Raw genomic sequence first — 14,949 nt, 5'->3', positions numbered from 1 at the left:
GAAATGCCCAAATTAAATTGTGTATTTATTTATTTATTTATTTTTTTTTGGTGATAGAAAATTAAATGGTGTATTATTCATGAATTTCTAATTGCAGTGACAAGGATATCAATAATAATAATACTAATAAATCAATGATAACTCGGTGGAGACAAAATAACATTAATGCACACAAAGGAGCAAATAGTATGATTTAATTTCCTATAAAGGAAAAAAGTAGATTGAGTTTGGATTAGTTTTTTTTTACCCTCTAGTTTTTTCACTTGTTAATTTATGTGAAATAGTGCAGTTTTTTAAGGGCTTGTTCGGTAAGAGTATTTAAATATAATTTTTTGTTTTGCAATCCATAAAATAGTAGGTCTCACACTTGAATTTATTATTTGGCTAATATTTTCTAAATACAATTTTTAAAAAATTGTATCATATTTTCCTAGTTTTAAACAGGATTTTGAAAATGGCTAAGGGGGTGTTTTCAGGATACAGAAAATATTTTTAATGATATAGTTGTAAATAAATTGAAAACAATAGACCCCACATATTTGTCCAAAATTTTTTGTCTTTTAAATTAAGGAGTTTATCTTTATCGTAAAAAGAATTCTCGCACTTCAAATTTGAGACTTATCATTAAAAAAAAAATACTATATACATGATGAACTCTATTCTCTTATCATTATCCACAAAGAAAAGTAATCTACAGATTCTTCATCTTACTTTTTTGTAAATATATATTTTTTAAAATCTTAAAAATAAAAATGGTCTCCAAAAAAATTATTTTTTATTATTAGTATTTAAAATATTGTTCTTAAAAGTGGGAGCCAAACATGTATAATATAAAAATTATTATTTGAAAACTAATTTCAAGTTCATTTTTTTGAAAATTGTTTTTATACTTTTTTTGAAAAAAAAAAAAATCCTGTTACCAATTAAGTATAATTGTATTTTTATTAATTTTAACAAATAAACAAATAATCTTTGAATAGAAAGCTAAGCTAAACGTGCAATAAACGCTTGAGGGAAAGAAAGGAATGTTTAAGGTTATTTAAAATACTAATTCCATTCATAATATCAATATTTATTGCTAAGAATCTTACTTAAGTTGTTTTTTTTATTTATTTTTTATTGCAACTTAAGTTCAAATTGATGGGATGAGATTAGGGAAGATTTAAAATTTGAATACTACCAAACAAAACAAAGTTCCTTTATTTTTATTTATTTTTTTTTAGTTTGCTAAAATTGTAATTTGAGCCAAAAGCATATCTTTTTTTTTTTTTTTTCCCTCTAGTCCTAAGTCCTAACACACTTGTCAATATAAAAAAAATTAGCACCAATTAGGCAATTACAATTAGCCCAAAATGAACATTTAAATAATTATGTAATTACCCATTTTGACTTAAAAAAAAAAAAAAAAAACCATTTTGACTTCAGATTTTTTTTTTTTTTTTGGTTGCATTTGAAGCAAGCAAAATCATTGTTTATTGCTTGCAATCATTCTTGAGCTATGTATTTTAAGGCTTCAACTTTCATGATCTTCAGATCTGCATATTAGAAAATAGGTACACTCTGAAGTGAGATCCGGTTTGTATTTTATAGCTGTTTTTAAGTTTTTTCTGGTAAACAGCGTAAATTACTAAATCGTGAAACGAACTTGGTCTCACCGGGCCCACCCACTAAAATTTCAAGTTCGGTACCTCTTAAAAAAAAAAGAAAAAGAAAAGAAAAAAAGAGTTTCTTCCACGAACAAGTGCGTTTATTTTTTTCTTTTTTCAACTTCCATCCAATAAGCTTTGAAAAGAAATGCGAATTTTCCGATTCTAATGGCAGATGCATGTTTTAGCATTGCCTAGAAAGAAAAGGGAAAACTGAAACCAAAATGCACACACTCTCACGCACCTCAATTCACACACACAGAATTAGTTACGCAAACACATAGAATAAAAGAGAGTCTGTTTCAGATCTGAAAGAAAATTCCGATCCTCGGTCAAAGCACAAAAAAAAAGACAAAAAAAAATCAATTTCTGTTTGTTTCCCGGGAAAATTTAGAACTATGGAGAAGTTCATAGAGAACTTGCCCCCCATGGATCTGATGCGCTCCGAGAAGATGACCCTTGTCCAGCTCATCATCCCCGCCGAGTCCTCTCACCGAGCCGTCTCTTACCTCGGCGAACTCGGCCTCCTCCAATTCCGTGATGTAAGTTTTTTTCTTTTTGACTCAGATCCGACTCGGTCTCTTCACGAATTTGTGTTTTTGCATTGGCATTTTTTCGTTTTGGTTGCCGAGGGAATGAGAAATGGCAATGAAAGTCTAATTTTTTTGAGGATTTGGGTTTGGTAGATTTAGCACAATCGGAACTTTCAATTGCTTTGGTTTCCTTCATTTTCTTAGTAATCGAACAGAGGATTTTTGAATTTGGAGTTGAATTGTGTATTTGTTTAGGCATGTGTAGTGATTGAACTTGGATTTGTTGTCAACAAGTGGATGTCAGTAACATTGATTGTATTGGTTGGCAATTTTTGAAGGTAAAGTTAATTCTCTAGGAATTTCATAATATGTTGGATCTAGTTATGGTATCAGAGGCATGAATTCTTAGTATTAATTTCGGATTGCATGAAATGGGAATGTCCATGATTGAGTGAATTCAAGCTCAATCTTCGTGAAAGTACCTTTTGATTGGAATAAATGCTCGATCAGATATTCAGGTATGGAAGTTGAGAAGTTCTGTCCTTCATCATGGGAACATTAGTACAGAAGAGCAGATTCTAGAAGGAATAGAGAGAAAAGTGAGGATTCGAATTGAGCATAATGGAAAATTTTTGGATTCTGAGATCTCTGCAACAATTGGAGAATTGCCTCCTCTGTTTTGCAGTAGTAGTAGTTGTTAGATCTGAGGTTCTTGGTTGTTATGATTAGCTACTGATCTGTATGTACAATTGGCTTTGTATTTGTGTTTGGTTGGGATACTAGCTTTCCCTGATCCTGATGTGTCTTTAGGAGTTGTGTAGTGCTGGTTTACTGGCCGTGGATACGTTCTTGTAGTTTGCTTGCTGTTGAGTCTCCCAGCTTGTTTTAAACTTTTAATAAAAATTTCTTACTTACCAAAAAAAAAGGCTCTATGAGATATTAGAAAACAAAATGTTACAAGAAATTGGTTTTCTTCTTGTAACTTTTTGTTTCCTGCTGTATTTAGTTTTGCGGAATCAGTTTTGGGCCTTTTGAAGATCATTTGTGGTTGTATTGAATGGAGTTTATGCTCTATTCAGGTAATTGTTAATCACATGCACTAATGCTCATATTACTTTTCTTGGCAGTTAAATGCTGATAAAAGCCCTTTCCAACGAACATTTGCTAATCAGGTACCTACTTACCACTTGTTAAAGTTACTATTGCAGTTTGCATGTTTTAGACTGCAAAGTGTTTCTTATGGTTTATCTTGGTAACTCAAATGTGCGAAACATTAGTTGTCACATTAGTAGGTCTTCTAGAGATGTTTGCTGCAGGAGGTGGTATTATGTGTATCCGATGCATGAACCATCCCTGCTGCAGCCAGTTCTTATTGTAAGTGTGTTGTATGTACAGGTTGGTAGTTCCAGTAAATAGGTTAAGAAACATGCGCTAGTTTTTACATGCTTGTTGTGTTATAGTAGTGAATTGGTAAACATAAGCATTTTAACATCAAGCTTTGATTTTATGTCTTTTACTAACAATTTCCATAAGATAAAATCCTTAAAATTTGTATTTGAAAAGAAATTTTATTAGTATTGTTTTTTCTCTGGAACCTATACCTCCTAAACTTATGTCTGCAACTGAATGGTGATTTGTTGAAGTCATTGATCATCTAGGTATTATTTCTAGTTCTATTTTTTATAGTTTAGAATGGTCCTAACTTCAATTGAGAGCTTTTCACAGGTGAAGAGATGTGCAGAGATGTCAAGAAAGCTACGATTCATTAAAGATCAAATTAGTAAAGCCAATCTACTATCTTCTATGCGTCCTGTTATGCAACCCGATATTGAGCTGGAAGAATTAGAGGTTATTTTCACTAAAAACTGCTCTTATTAAACTGGGAGGGAGATTTATTTATTTATTTATAAAAGGCTTTGCCTTCAATTTTTTATGGTGTCAGTCAAAGCATGAAGCTTTTAACTTATTATAGGGAACACTCTTTGTTGGAATCTAATAATGTGTATTATATGTTTTTTTCATAATTCCAGATACAGCTTGCTGAGCATGAGCATGAGCTAATTGAAATGAACTCTAATAGTGAGAAACTTCGACAATCGTATAATGAGCTCCTGGAGTTCAAGATAGTATTGCAAAAGGTGATTTCTTGGCATATACATATACAAGTGCATGCACACAATCACACGTAGACACACGTAAATACTTAGTAATAGTTTTGTGCTAGGAGCATCTTATCCACTATGTTTCTTGCCTTTTTTATTTTTAGTTTCTTTTTATTTTATTTTATTTATTTTTAATTTGGGGGTGGGGTGGGCTTATGTTAGCTATAACGTGTCTATGACATTCTATCTCCAACCCCCATTTTTCTTACTTGACTGGTGAAAACCCAATCCTTTGACATCATCTATTGGGTGCAAAAATATTACTAGGCTACATGGCTGGTGGCTTATCCTGTTGCTTATTATCTTAAAAAAAATATTTTCCTTTTACAAAGGATATTTATAGTTGAGAGAAATACTGCCATTATTTATTGTCTTTTTTTGGTGCAATGGCTAATGTTTGGATTAGATCTTCACATGATGCACTAGTGCTAAGCATTCTTCTTAAGACGGGGTTGGTTTTGCATTCAATTTATTTTATTTTATTTATATATATATATATATATATTTTTTTTTTCTATTGGTTGTACTAGTGCCTATAATTTTGCATCTGCACTTTCTATATTCTGTCCAGTATTCTATATTGTTTACTGGTTTATGTAACTTTTCCCTTCAAGACTTCTATTTTGGGAGGGGGGGGGGGGGGGAGGGTATAATTTATAACTTTTGCATTTTTGAATTCTAATATTGAATGCTTTTTTTCCCACCCCTTTTCATAAATGGATTTTTGGGGGCAATTTTAGGCAGGAGACTTTCTTGTATCAAGTGGTAGTCATGCAGTTTCAGAAAGAGAATTAGATGAGAATGTATACTCAAACAATGACTATGTTGAGACATCGTCATTAATTGAACAGGTACTTATTCATTACACCTTATAATGTTTGCTCTGTTCTTTGGTGTACTTTTTTTTTTTTGGTGGGGGGGGGGGGGGGGGTGTTGCTGAAGAAGCTATTACTATGTTTGTGTATATCATAAATTCTTCATTTTACAGGAGATGAGACCTGGAAGACCAGACCAATCTGGTTTGAGATTTATTAGTGGGATTATATGTAAATCCAAAGCTCTTAGATTTGAAAGGATGTTGTTTCGTGCGACGAGGGGCAATATGCTTTTCAATCAGGCACCAGCAGATGAAGATATTGTGGATCCTGTATCACGTGAAACGGTTTTCTTCCATCTCATTACCATTGAGTTTTCTGATAATTTTTTTGTCGTGTTTTGAACTTTATTCCTTCTTAGCACTTGGCTTTCTCCATCCATGTCCCTTCTTGTACTGAACTTATTGTTCTTGTTTCTTTAAAAGAAACAAGTAATTGAATTATCTTGTTCAGTCTTACTTATTCCAGTGAGTTGGACCTTTGCAGGTTGAGAAAACAGTATTTGTAGTCTTTTTTTCAGGGGAGCAGGCAAGAACAAAGATTCTTAAAATTTGTGAAGCATTTGGGGCGAATTGTTATCCTGTTCCTGAAGATATTACTAAGCAGAGGCAAATAACTAGAGAAGTAAGTACTCAGATGGGGACTCTTTATCTTTCCATATATTGGAATAAAGTTAAAGCTCACAGTGACATTATGGTTTCTTCACTAGTAGTGACTTATCATTCTGCTGCAGTTTTGTTTTAGTATACACTACTGTTGTAAATGATTTGGTTTTTATACTTTCAGGATATCCAGAGTCATGAGTCTTTATTCAATAATAATAGTAATAATATTCTGGAGTGTTTAGAAGTTAATAACTTCAATTAATTTCAAGTTTGCCTTTCCCCAACTATCACCTAATTTTGCTTAGTTGGTAGTTATTGAATATAATAATAATGACCACTCTATTGTTTTGGATATAAGTTTGGGGTTTTGGTTGCAGGTTTCATTACGTCTTTCTGATTTGGAGACCACTTTGGATGCTGGGATCCGTCATCGAAATAAGGCCCTTACTTCCATAGGCATGCACCTGGTGAAATGGATGAACATGGTAAGATTCAGGTGTTTAGTGATTGTTTTTCTTCTTTACTGTCATTGGTGATTCTATGGACTTTCTGAACTTCATTGTAATGGTTGCTTGAGAGTAATTTAGCATTATCTTGATACTGATAACTACTTCATGCTTCCCATCCTTTCCCAGGTAAGAAGGGAGAAAGCTGTATATGATACATTGAATATGCTAAATTTTGATGTGACAAAAAAATGTCTTGTTGGAGAGGGCTGGTGTCCTATATTTGCAAAGGCTCAGGTAACTTGTTTTGCTTTCTCGTTAGTATTGATTTTGTTTTGTTTAAAAATATGCTCCACAGTTACGGCAAGTTTTTACTTGTAGAGGACCTTTGCAAATTAATAGGTTTATTTATTTTTTTAATGACTCAACAGATTCAGGCTGCACTGCAACGTGCAACATTTGATAGCAGTTCACAAGTGGGCATTATATTTCACACGATGGATGCTGTAGAATCACCTCCCACATATTTCAGAACTAACAAATTCACAAATGCATTTCAGGAAATTGTCGATGCATATGGGTGAGTCAAATATGCTACTCATCATGGGTAAAAAGGGTTGGATTGTGCCTCTATCATTTAATATTGGACAGGCCTTTTCCTTTTTGATCAGAGACCTAATAAAGCAATTTTTTGGCAGTGTCGCGGGATATCAAGAAGCAAATCCTACAGTTTACACTGTTATTACATTTCCATTTCTTTTTGCTGTGATGTTTGGGGATTGGGGTCATGGAATATGCTTGTTGCTGGGAGCATTAGTTCTCTTAGCTCGTGAAAGTAAGCTTAGTACACAGGTATGTTTTTTTTAGGAGTTTAAACAGGTGTTCTTTCAGAAGAAGCTACTGATGTGATTTAGGTTCCTACTTTAGTAAAAAGGAAAGTTAGTCATGATATCTTGTGTGTTATAAACTTATAATTTTTCCTTATCACAAATAATTGATTACTAGAGGCTGGTACAAAAATAATAGGCATTCTTTTTATAGGTAATGATTTTATTGAGTATATATGTCATTATTTGATTCAGAAGCATCATTAATAGTGCTAGAACCCCAACCATGACAGTCATAGCAACCACAAAACTATCATTATGACTGATCTCCACATCTTTGATGGCAGTCAATAGTATTGTTTCTACTACAATTAGTAGGAGGTTACGTAATAATAGCAATAACATGCATATGGGTATTAATAAGCAGCACAGAGATGATGGCTTTGATGTCTTTTGTTTGAGAGGAACACCAGAAAAAGAATATGCTGCTGAACCATTTTTTAAATGGATGACATTGATGATCACTACTTATGTGGTGATTTTTCTTACTTAAATACCTGAAGTCAATATGTTATCTAAAAGTATAGTCATTAATGTTTTATGCTTCTGGAATTGCATTTGAAAAAAGGGAATAATGTGTTAACCATGTTAATCTTATTACCTTTTTGATATATGCTTCCTGCAGAAACTTGGAAGCTTTATGGAGATGCTATTTGGTGGGCGTTATGTACTTCTTTTGATGTCACTATTTTCAATTTACTGTGGGTTGATTTACAATGAATTCTTCTCGGTTCCTTATCACATATTTGGTGGTTCTGCTTACAAATGCCGAGATACTACGTGCAAGTATGTTTTATCTATTTCTTTCTCAAATTTTTGCATAAACTAAAACTAATGGTGTTAGTTACAAACATTCTTGTTCTTCAACATATATTATCTAAAGTATATTTTTTTTATTTGCATCTTGTCTATGCCTTTGGATCGTTTTAGTGGAGATATATGTTGAATCACTCATATTTTGTAGCAATTCTCAGGCAGAACTCTTTAGTTTTTTTATTTTTTTATTTTTTTTTTATTTTTAATTATAATGTTGTTGCTATGCATCTCAATTTTGAAATAAACATGTGCCTGTAGGAATTTTTTTTCTTTGTTGATGTGCTTGTAGGTGTTAGTATTTACACCTCTAATCATTTATGGATAGAGTCAAATCAGTGATGTTGGGACTTGGGATGCTGTTGTCATAAATCCCATCCCAATAAAAGTCCACATAGGCATATATAAAGCAGTGGAGAACTTTCTAAGTTGCACATATATGCTTGATGAGTGGTTGTAATTAAATCATTGTAAGTTACATTATAGTCATTTTTCATTGTTGTTGAGAGACTCATGTTGAGTGCAAGTTTGAGCTTTCATTAGATAGCATGTTGGTTCTTTCCATGGTGAATTAGGGGTTTTGCTATTGCTGCAATACTAGGAATCTTAAACTGCACTGCTATTTAACCCTCAACAAGGCTCTTTTAAATATCATTAAGTTTGGCATTAAGTTATAACTTCTTTTAAGTTTGATAGTTTTTTCAGAATAATTTTCTTATTTATTTATCATCCAATTTTTTCATATTCTTTATCTATTCTGAAACTTTCTTATCAGTTTTTAGGCATATCCTGTTTTCTTTTGCATTGCCTTTTTCTCTTCAGTATCCACCCTTTGTATTTATATAGGCTCTTAGTTTTTTATGCTATTTATAATCTGTTGGGATATTTTTTCACTTAAGAGGAATTTAGCTGTGCAATTATCTGAATCTATGATCTACTTTTGTTTTTCTGGTCAGGGATGCGTACACTGTTGGCTTAGTCAAATACCAAGATGCATACCCATTTGGTGTGGATCCCAGTTGGCGTGGAAGCCGTTCGGAGCTGCCTTTCTTGAATTCTCTGAAAATGAAGATGTCTATTTTGTTGGGCGTGGTCCAGATGAACTTAGGAATTATATTAAGTTACTTCAATGCACGTTTTTTTAGCAGCTCACTGGACATAAGGTGTGTCTTCTCCTCCATCTTCCCTTTATTTCTCTCTTTCCTACGTCCTTGGAAAGTCAAGAGTCAAACTTATTCTGCATCTTGTTGGTAGGTACCAGTTTGTGCCTCAGGTGATCTTTCTTAACAGCCTTTTCGGGTATCTTTCACTTCTTATCATCATAAAGTGGTGCACTGGTTCTCAGGCAGACCTCTATCATGTAATGATATACATGTTTTTGAGTCCCACTGACAATCTTGGTGAGAATCAGTTATTTTGGGGCCAAAGACCGCTTCAGGTATAATCTGTGCTCTTTTGTTTCTCACTCTGTATACTTAATTATATTTACTAGTCTTCTAGACGATAACTAAAGCTCAACTCTTGCAGATTATTTTGTTGCTTTTAGCTCTTATTGCAGTTCCATGGATGCTTTTTCCAAAACCTTTTATTTTGAAGAGGCTTCACACGGAGGTACTGTCATTTATTTGCTTGCCTTATCTATTTTTCTGTTCAAAATGATAGCCTTATCCACAGGCCCCTTTTTATATTTTTTAAAATTATTTTTTATTTTTTTATTTTTATTCCTTTGGATATCTTGAACTTTATAATATTGAACAAAAAAATATATTATGGTTATCACAAGCATCTTTCTTCCTCAAAAGTGGACAGTTTTGACCTGATTTTTTTTGTTGTAATACCAGATCATTCCCACTGCTTAACTGAATACGTTTCTTTAAAATCTCTATTATCTGCAGTTGTTTAGCTCATTTTAAAATTATGCTTATAATTGTTCCTTAACACACTTGTTTAGTACTGGATTTTTTAGTTTACATGCTGGGCCATTAATTGAACATAATAGTAGTTTGTAAATGTGTGTGCCCTTGTATGACTCATTATAAGATTCCTCCGATGCAAAAGAAGACGTTCTTAATTCCTCAAAGTATTGGACCCACTTTTGGATTAGGTAGCTATGTCATACTCATCATGTGCACCTACTATTACATGGATGATGGATGGGATATCAATAGTCATTTGTCCATCAACTCATACATTATGAAAATTACAATGGAAATTTGATTTTAGAGCTCCTTTATGGATGGGCCAGTGATTCCTGCTTGATGATAATTGTCCATGATGATGATACCTCTTTTCCTCAGATTATCCGTAGTCAAGGTCTTTCCTAATGTCACACACCATGAGAAGAAAGACACCAAAGGAATACATATAGGGATTATGAACATGAGCAGGAAAAACTTTAGGCTTCACCACCTAGAGTTTACCTGGCATCAACCAAGCTATGGATAATTTCTGAAACATGTTCATTCATCAAAATCAACATATCAATAATGTTTTGACTGGGGCTTACATCAATCAAGGACGGAAGATCAAATCATAACTATCTCTTAAACCAGCAAAATAAAATAAACTTCAAATCATTTAAATCCCATATTCGGGACCAATGAAATCAGTCTGCTTTAATTTGGTGTTTGCACCGTTGTTTCATCATATGATTGATAGAGGCTAGTTTTCTCATGTTTTCGGACGCATCTGAAACTTCCTGTGGGAGAGTAAAAAATGTATGAATAAAGATTTGGTTTGAGCTTCTCCTTACATAACTTTAAACCTTTACATGCTCTTCTTAAGTGTCACTGGTATTTACAGAATTAGGAAAGAACTGAATTTATTCAAGAAATATGCTTTGCTTGTCACTTTTCTTCATGAATTGTTAATTTCAATCCCTATGATCCTCTATCGGTCTGTGGACCTTGAATCTCCACTCATCTAGTATTTTACTCATATGAGTCAAGGAGACAAAATTTAGGGGCTTGGGAAGATCTGAGACTGAAGCTGACTTTTCTTGATGATATTGCCAGAGATTCCAAGGCCGCGCCTACGGCATTCTTGGTACCTCTGAGATGGATCTTGATGTGGAACCTGACTCTGCAAGGCAACATCATGAGGAGTTTAATTTTAGTGAGGTCTTTGTGCACCAAATGATACACTCCATAGAGTTTGTTCTTGGTGCTGTTTCAAATACGGCATCATATCTTCGACTGTGGGCTTTAAGGTGCAGCCAGGATTTTACTCATCTTCATTAACTTCTTTCTTTGATATTTACTATAATTATCTAATTGGTGTCTGTTACTGCTATTACAGCTTAGCTCACTCAGAATTGTCGACTGTTTTCTATGAGAAAGTCCTCCTCCTTGCCTGGGGGTGAGTTTTTAGTTCTATAATGCTGCATAAGAAACTATCTTTTTTTGCGTCATTCTCCTCTCTTTTTATTTATATATTTATTTATTTTTTATGATAAGTAATAAGTTTTATTGGTATAAAAAAAGGAACACCCTGTGTAGTAATAAGTTTTATTGGTATAAAAAAAGGAACACCCTAGTACACAGGGAGTGTATAGGGGTCAACAAATCAAGTATAAAATTACAAGAATCAAGAAAATCGAGAAAAGAAGAGAATGATTGGTTTCACAAAGCAAGCAACCAATCCGATAAAGTTTTAAAGAAAAATAACTTGAGGTCTTGTATGGATCTCTCATTCTCTTCAAAACACCTACTATTTTCTTTCCCTCCAAAGACACCACATTAAACAATAGGGAACAATTATCCATATATGACCATTTTGATGACGACCAAGCCAGCCTTGCCAGCAAGCTAGGAGACCCATAATTGATTGCGGCATAACCCAATTTACTCCAAACAAACCCAAAATCATAGACCACAAATCCATAGCAACCGGACAATGAAGGAAGAGATGGTCAATTGATTCACCATTACACTTGCACATATAACACCAATCCAATATCCAAGCCTTCCTTTTTCATAAATTGCCAATTGTTAAGCATTTTCCCAAAGCAGCAGTTCAGAAAAAGAGCCACTCGAGAAGGGATCTTCTGCTTCCAAATGCTTTTCCAGGGAATACAATAATCATTAGAGCCCACTAGAAGACTATAATAATCATTAACCATGAACCCCTTATTTCTATCTGATTTCCAGCTCATTTTATCCTCCAAACCCCGTTACTAAGAGCCACATTTGGTATCCATGAAGCTCGACACAGCCTCCAATTCCCGAACATAAAAACCCCTATAAAGAAACTCACATCCCAAAAAAGGACCCCATTACATGCAGATTCTTCATTGGGCTCATGGCATATAAGACTGAAAACCCACCAAAGTTTTGGGGAGAGGAGAGAGAGAGAGAGGGGGGAGGGGGTTTAGGGAAGCTTTAGAACCTTCCTCCTTTAAATCCAAAAAAAAAAAAAAAAAAAAAAAGATACTCCCCACATTTTGTATGTTGCTCTGCATCCAATTTCACTCCTGTAGGGATTAACTATATACATTCTGCTATTGCATGATTTGGAGCAACTCATCCACACAGTTTGCACAGGCCATACGTAAAACATTGAAATGTGGTTTAGATATAGAGCGTTAGCGTGAATCCAGGTTTGATTTCCTTGTAGGACTGATTGAATCACTTTGATCAAGATCCTGTTTTGGTTTAAAATTGTTCATGAGATTAATATTGATTTTGGATTTGTTGATTTGTCAGTCTCTTCGTTGAAATTAATACAGTTCCAAAAAAGTCTGGTACAACTTACTACTTGGTATAGTTGATTGACAACATTTTCATGTCTCTGTTTTTTTAACCATTCTGTACGTAATTTGTATAGTACTCTATACTACACTTGCAATTAATGTTTCTTGTTCTTTCCTCGGTATTTGATATTATTAAGGATGGTTATGACAGGTATGACAACATTGTCATCCGGTTAGTGGGGCTAGCTGTTTTTGCCTTTGCGACTGCTTTTATTCTACTCATGATGGAGACTCTTAGTGCTTTTCTTCATGCCCTGCGTCTTCATTGGGTGGAATTTCAAAACAAGTTTTATCATGGTGATGGCTACAAGTTCAGACCTTTCTCTTTTGCCTCCTTAACTGAGGATGAGGATTAATTCACCCATCCATAAATCCTTTTGCTTTTAGTTCTGGAAAGAAATATAGTATAGAGAGGTGGGAGCATCTACGACAATAGAAGAAGCCTAATTGGACACTGGTCCTGTTTTGGCTGGCAAAGAATTGGCACTGCTTTGCTAACACTGCTTGATTTTGACTTAGTAAAATCGTGGCTCATATTCTTTGGATTTATTGCATAAAAAGGTTCTGCTTAACCTTCCTTTGAGAGATAATTCTCTTCTTTTTCAGATGAAAAGAAATATTTTTTTGGGGGTTGAAGGCTTAGATTCGCTTTTTGTAAAGATGAGTTGGAGATACATGCAGCATTCCTGGATTTTGGGTTTTTGGGGATATGCAGGTTTACAAAATTTTGTATACACACACAAAAGCTGGATTCTGTTAGGATTCTTTGTAATTTTTCAATGTATTGGTTAATCACAGTTCTACTAAGCCCCATTTTTGTAAGGATCTATTATTTAGATAATCCAAGTTAATTCTATCTGCCTACAACCAGCTTGAGATCCATTTATAATATATCATACCATCATTATAAAGGATAAATGATTTTTTTTTAATGATCCATAAATGATAAATGATGATGTCAAAAAAGAAATGAGATGACGAAAATTTTAGAGTGTCATGACTAGTTGAGTCTTGCTACGATATTGTGAAGCTTTGCAGACTGCCATGTAGCGTAGTCACTAGTTGTGGCATGCTTTTGTACGCGCCAATATGACATCACATAAGTAGGATATTTAATTTATGGGAGGTGTCTGTTAACAAACAATTTTTATGTCAGTAAAGTTAACTTTACTGACATAAAAATTGTCAGTCCTTTCATCAATTTATATTAATTTTTTATTTGATAGATTTCACAATATATCAATCTTAAAGTACAGTAGTGTCTGTTAACATTTCTCTTGTCTTATTTAATTTATTTGGCATAAAATTTAAGAATGACCACTAGATGTCGATGTGACATTTTATAATTGACTCAAGTTTTTTACCTCTTACAAATTTATTTTTTTTAAAACTTTTTTTGAGAAGAATTATATTTTAAAACTTAAATCTTAAGTTTTAAAATATTTCATTTAAACTTCAAAATTTTTGAAACATATCATTTAAACCTCCATAATTTTTCTAATACCATTACTAAAGCATCACAAGTTTAACTGTTAAAAATACTTAGTATTCTAAAAAAAAAAAAAATTTAGCTGTTTAATATGTGGTTCAAATGAAATTTTAATGAAAATTATCAAGAGTATAAGGTTTCATTAGACTGAATTTTTTTTTGTTCCAAAATACCCCTACAACATACATTTAAGTAGGGACAAAATTTGAGGATAACTTAGTAAAAATATATTTCTAACTCTTACCTAAAACATTTATTACAAAATAGAATCACTCTCCCACTAACTCATTTCTTCAAAGCAATTATACGTTTGTTGTTATTTTTTTTTTCCTTTAAAAAAAAAAAAAATCATCCTAACGTTATCTTCAAATCAAAATTTAAAAAAAAAAAAAAAATCCTCAATTTTATCCCAAAAAAAAAAAACCTAAATAGATATATATTAAAATTTATTTAAACTGTTTTTAACTTCTTTTTAAAAATTAAAAACAAAAAACCTAATGAAAAAAAAAAAAAAAAAAAAAAACCCCACGTTTCTATCAAAAACGTTTTTTGTCCCACCTCCACATTTTGCCTCTCACGTCAATAGTCAAGTACTGTTACAACTTTTTTTTAAAAAATAAAATAAAACTATTTTTTTCCCCACCTCTGCTTCGGCAGTTTACAACCCAAAAACTGCCTGATCTCTTATCCTTCATCAAATTGAAAAAAAAAACCGGATACAGTTTCAGTTTACATCCTCCTCT

General features: G+C 33.0%; 1 protein-coding gene across 2 annotated transcripts; it reads left to right on the top strand.

Moving 5' to 3' along the window:
- The first annotated feature begins 1,709 nt into the window (after window positions 1-1,709).
- On the top strand, window positions 1,710-13,587 carry LOC115988892 (V-type proton ATPase subunit a1). Of its 2 annotated transcripts, XM_031112529.1 has the most exons (18): window positions 1,712-2,188; window positions 3,307-3,351; window positions 3,905-4,027; window positions 4,210-4,317; window positions 5,082-5,192; window positions 5,330-5,503; window positions 5,703-5,840; window positions 6,199-6,306; window positions 6,457-6,564; window positions 6,699-6,847; window positions 6,966-7,119; window positions 7,780-7,940; window positions 8,924-9,130; window positions 9,222-9,405; window positions 9,495-9,578; window positions 10,982-11,175; window positions 11,265-11,324; window positions 12,869-13,587. In XM_031112529.1, exons 1-18 carry the CDS (start codon window positions 2,045-2,047, stop codon window positions 13,071-13,073), a joined length of 2,457 nt encoding a protein of 818 aa, XP_030968389.1. In that variant the 5' UTR covers window positions 1,712-2,044; the 3' UTR covers window positions 13,074-13,587. The 2 variants fall into 2 exon arrangements, with proteins under 2 accessions (XP_030968396.1, XP_030968389.1); XM_031112536.1 differs by lacking the exons at window positions 11,265-11,324; window positions 12,869-13,587 and having other exon boundaries at window positions 1,710-2,188; window positions 10,916-11,002.
- Window positions 13,588-14,949: the final 1,362 nt, after the last annotated feature.

This window comes from Quercus lobata, chromosome 1, assembly GCF_001633185.2.
Source record: "Quercus lobata isolate SW786 chromosome 1, ValleyOak3.0 Primary Assembly, whole genome shotgun sequence".
In the NCBI taxonomy this organism is placed as follows: domain Eukaryota; kingdom Viridiplantae; phylum Streptophyta; class Magnoliopsida; order Fagales; family Fagaceae; genus Quercus; species Quercus lobata.
Note: the sequence above shows the minus strand (reverse complement) of the source record. Positions and strands in the feature narration are given on the sequence as shown.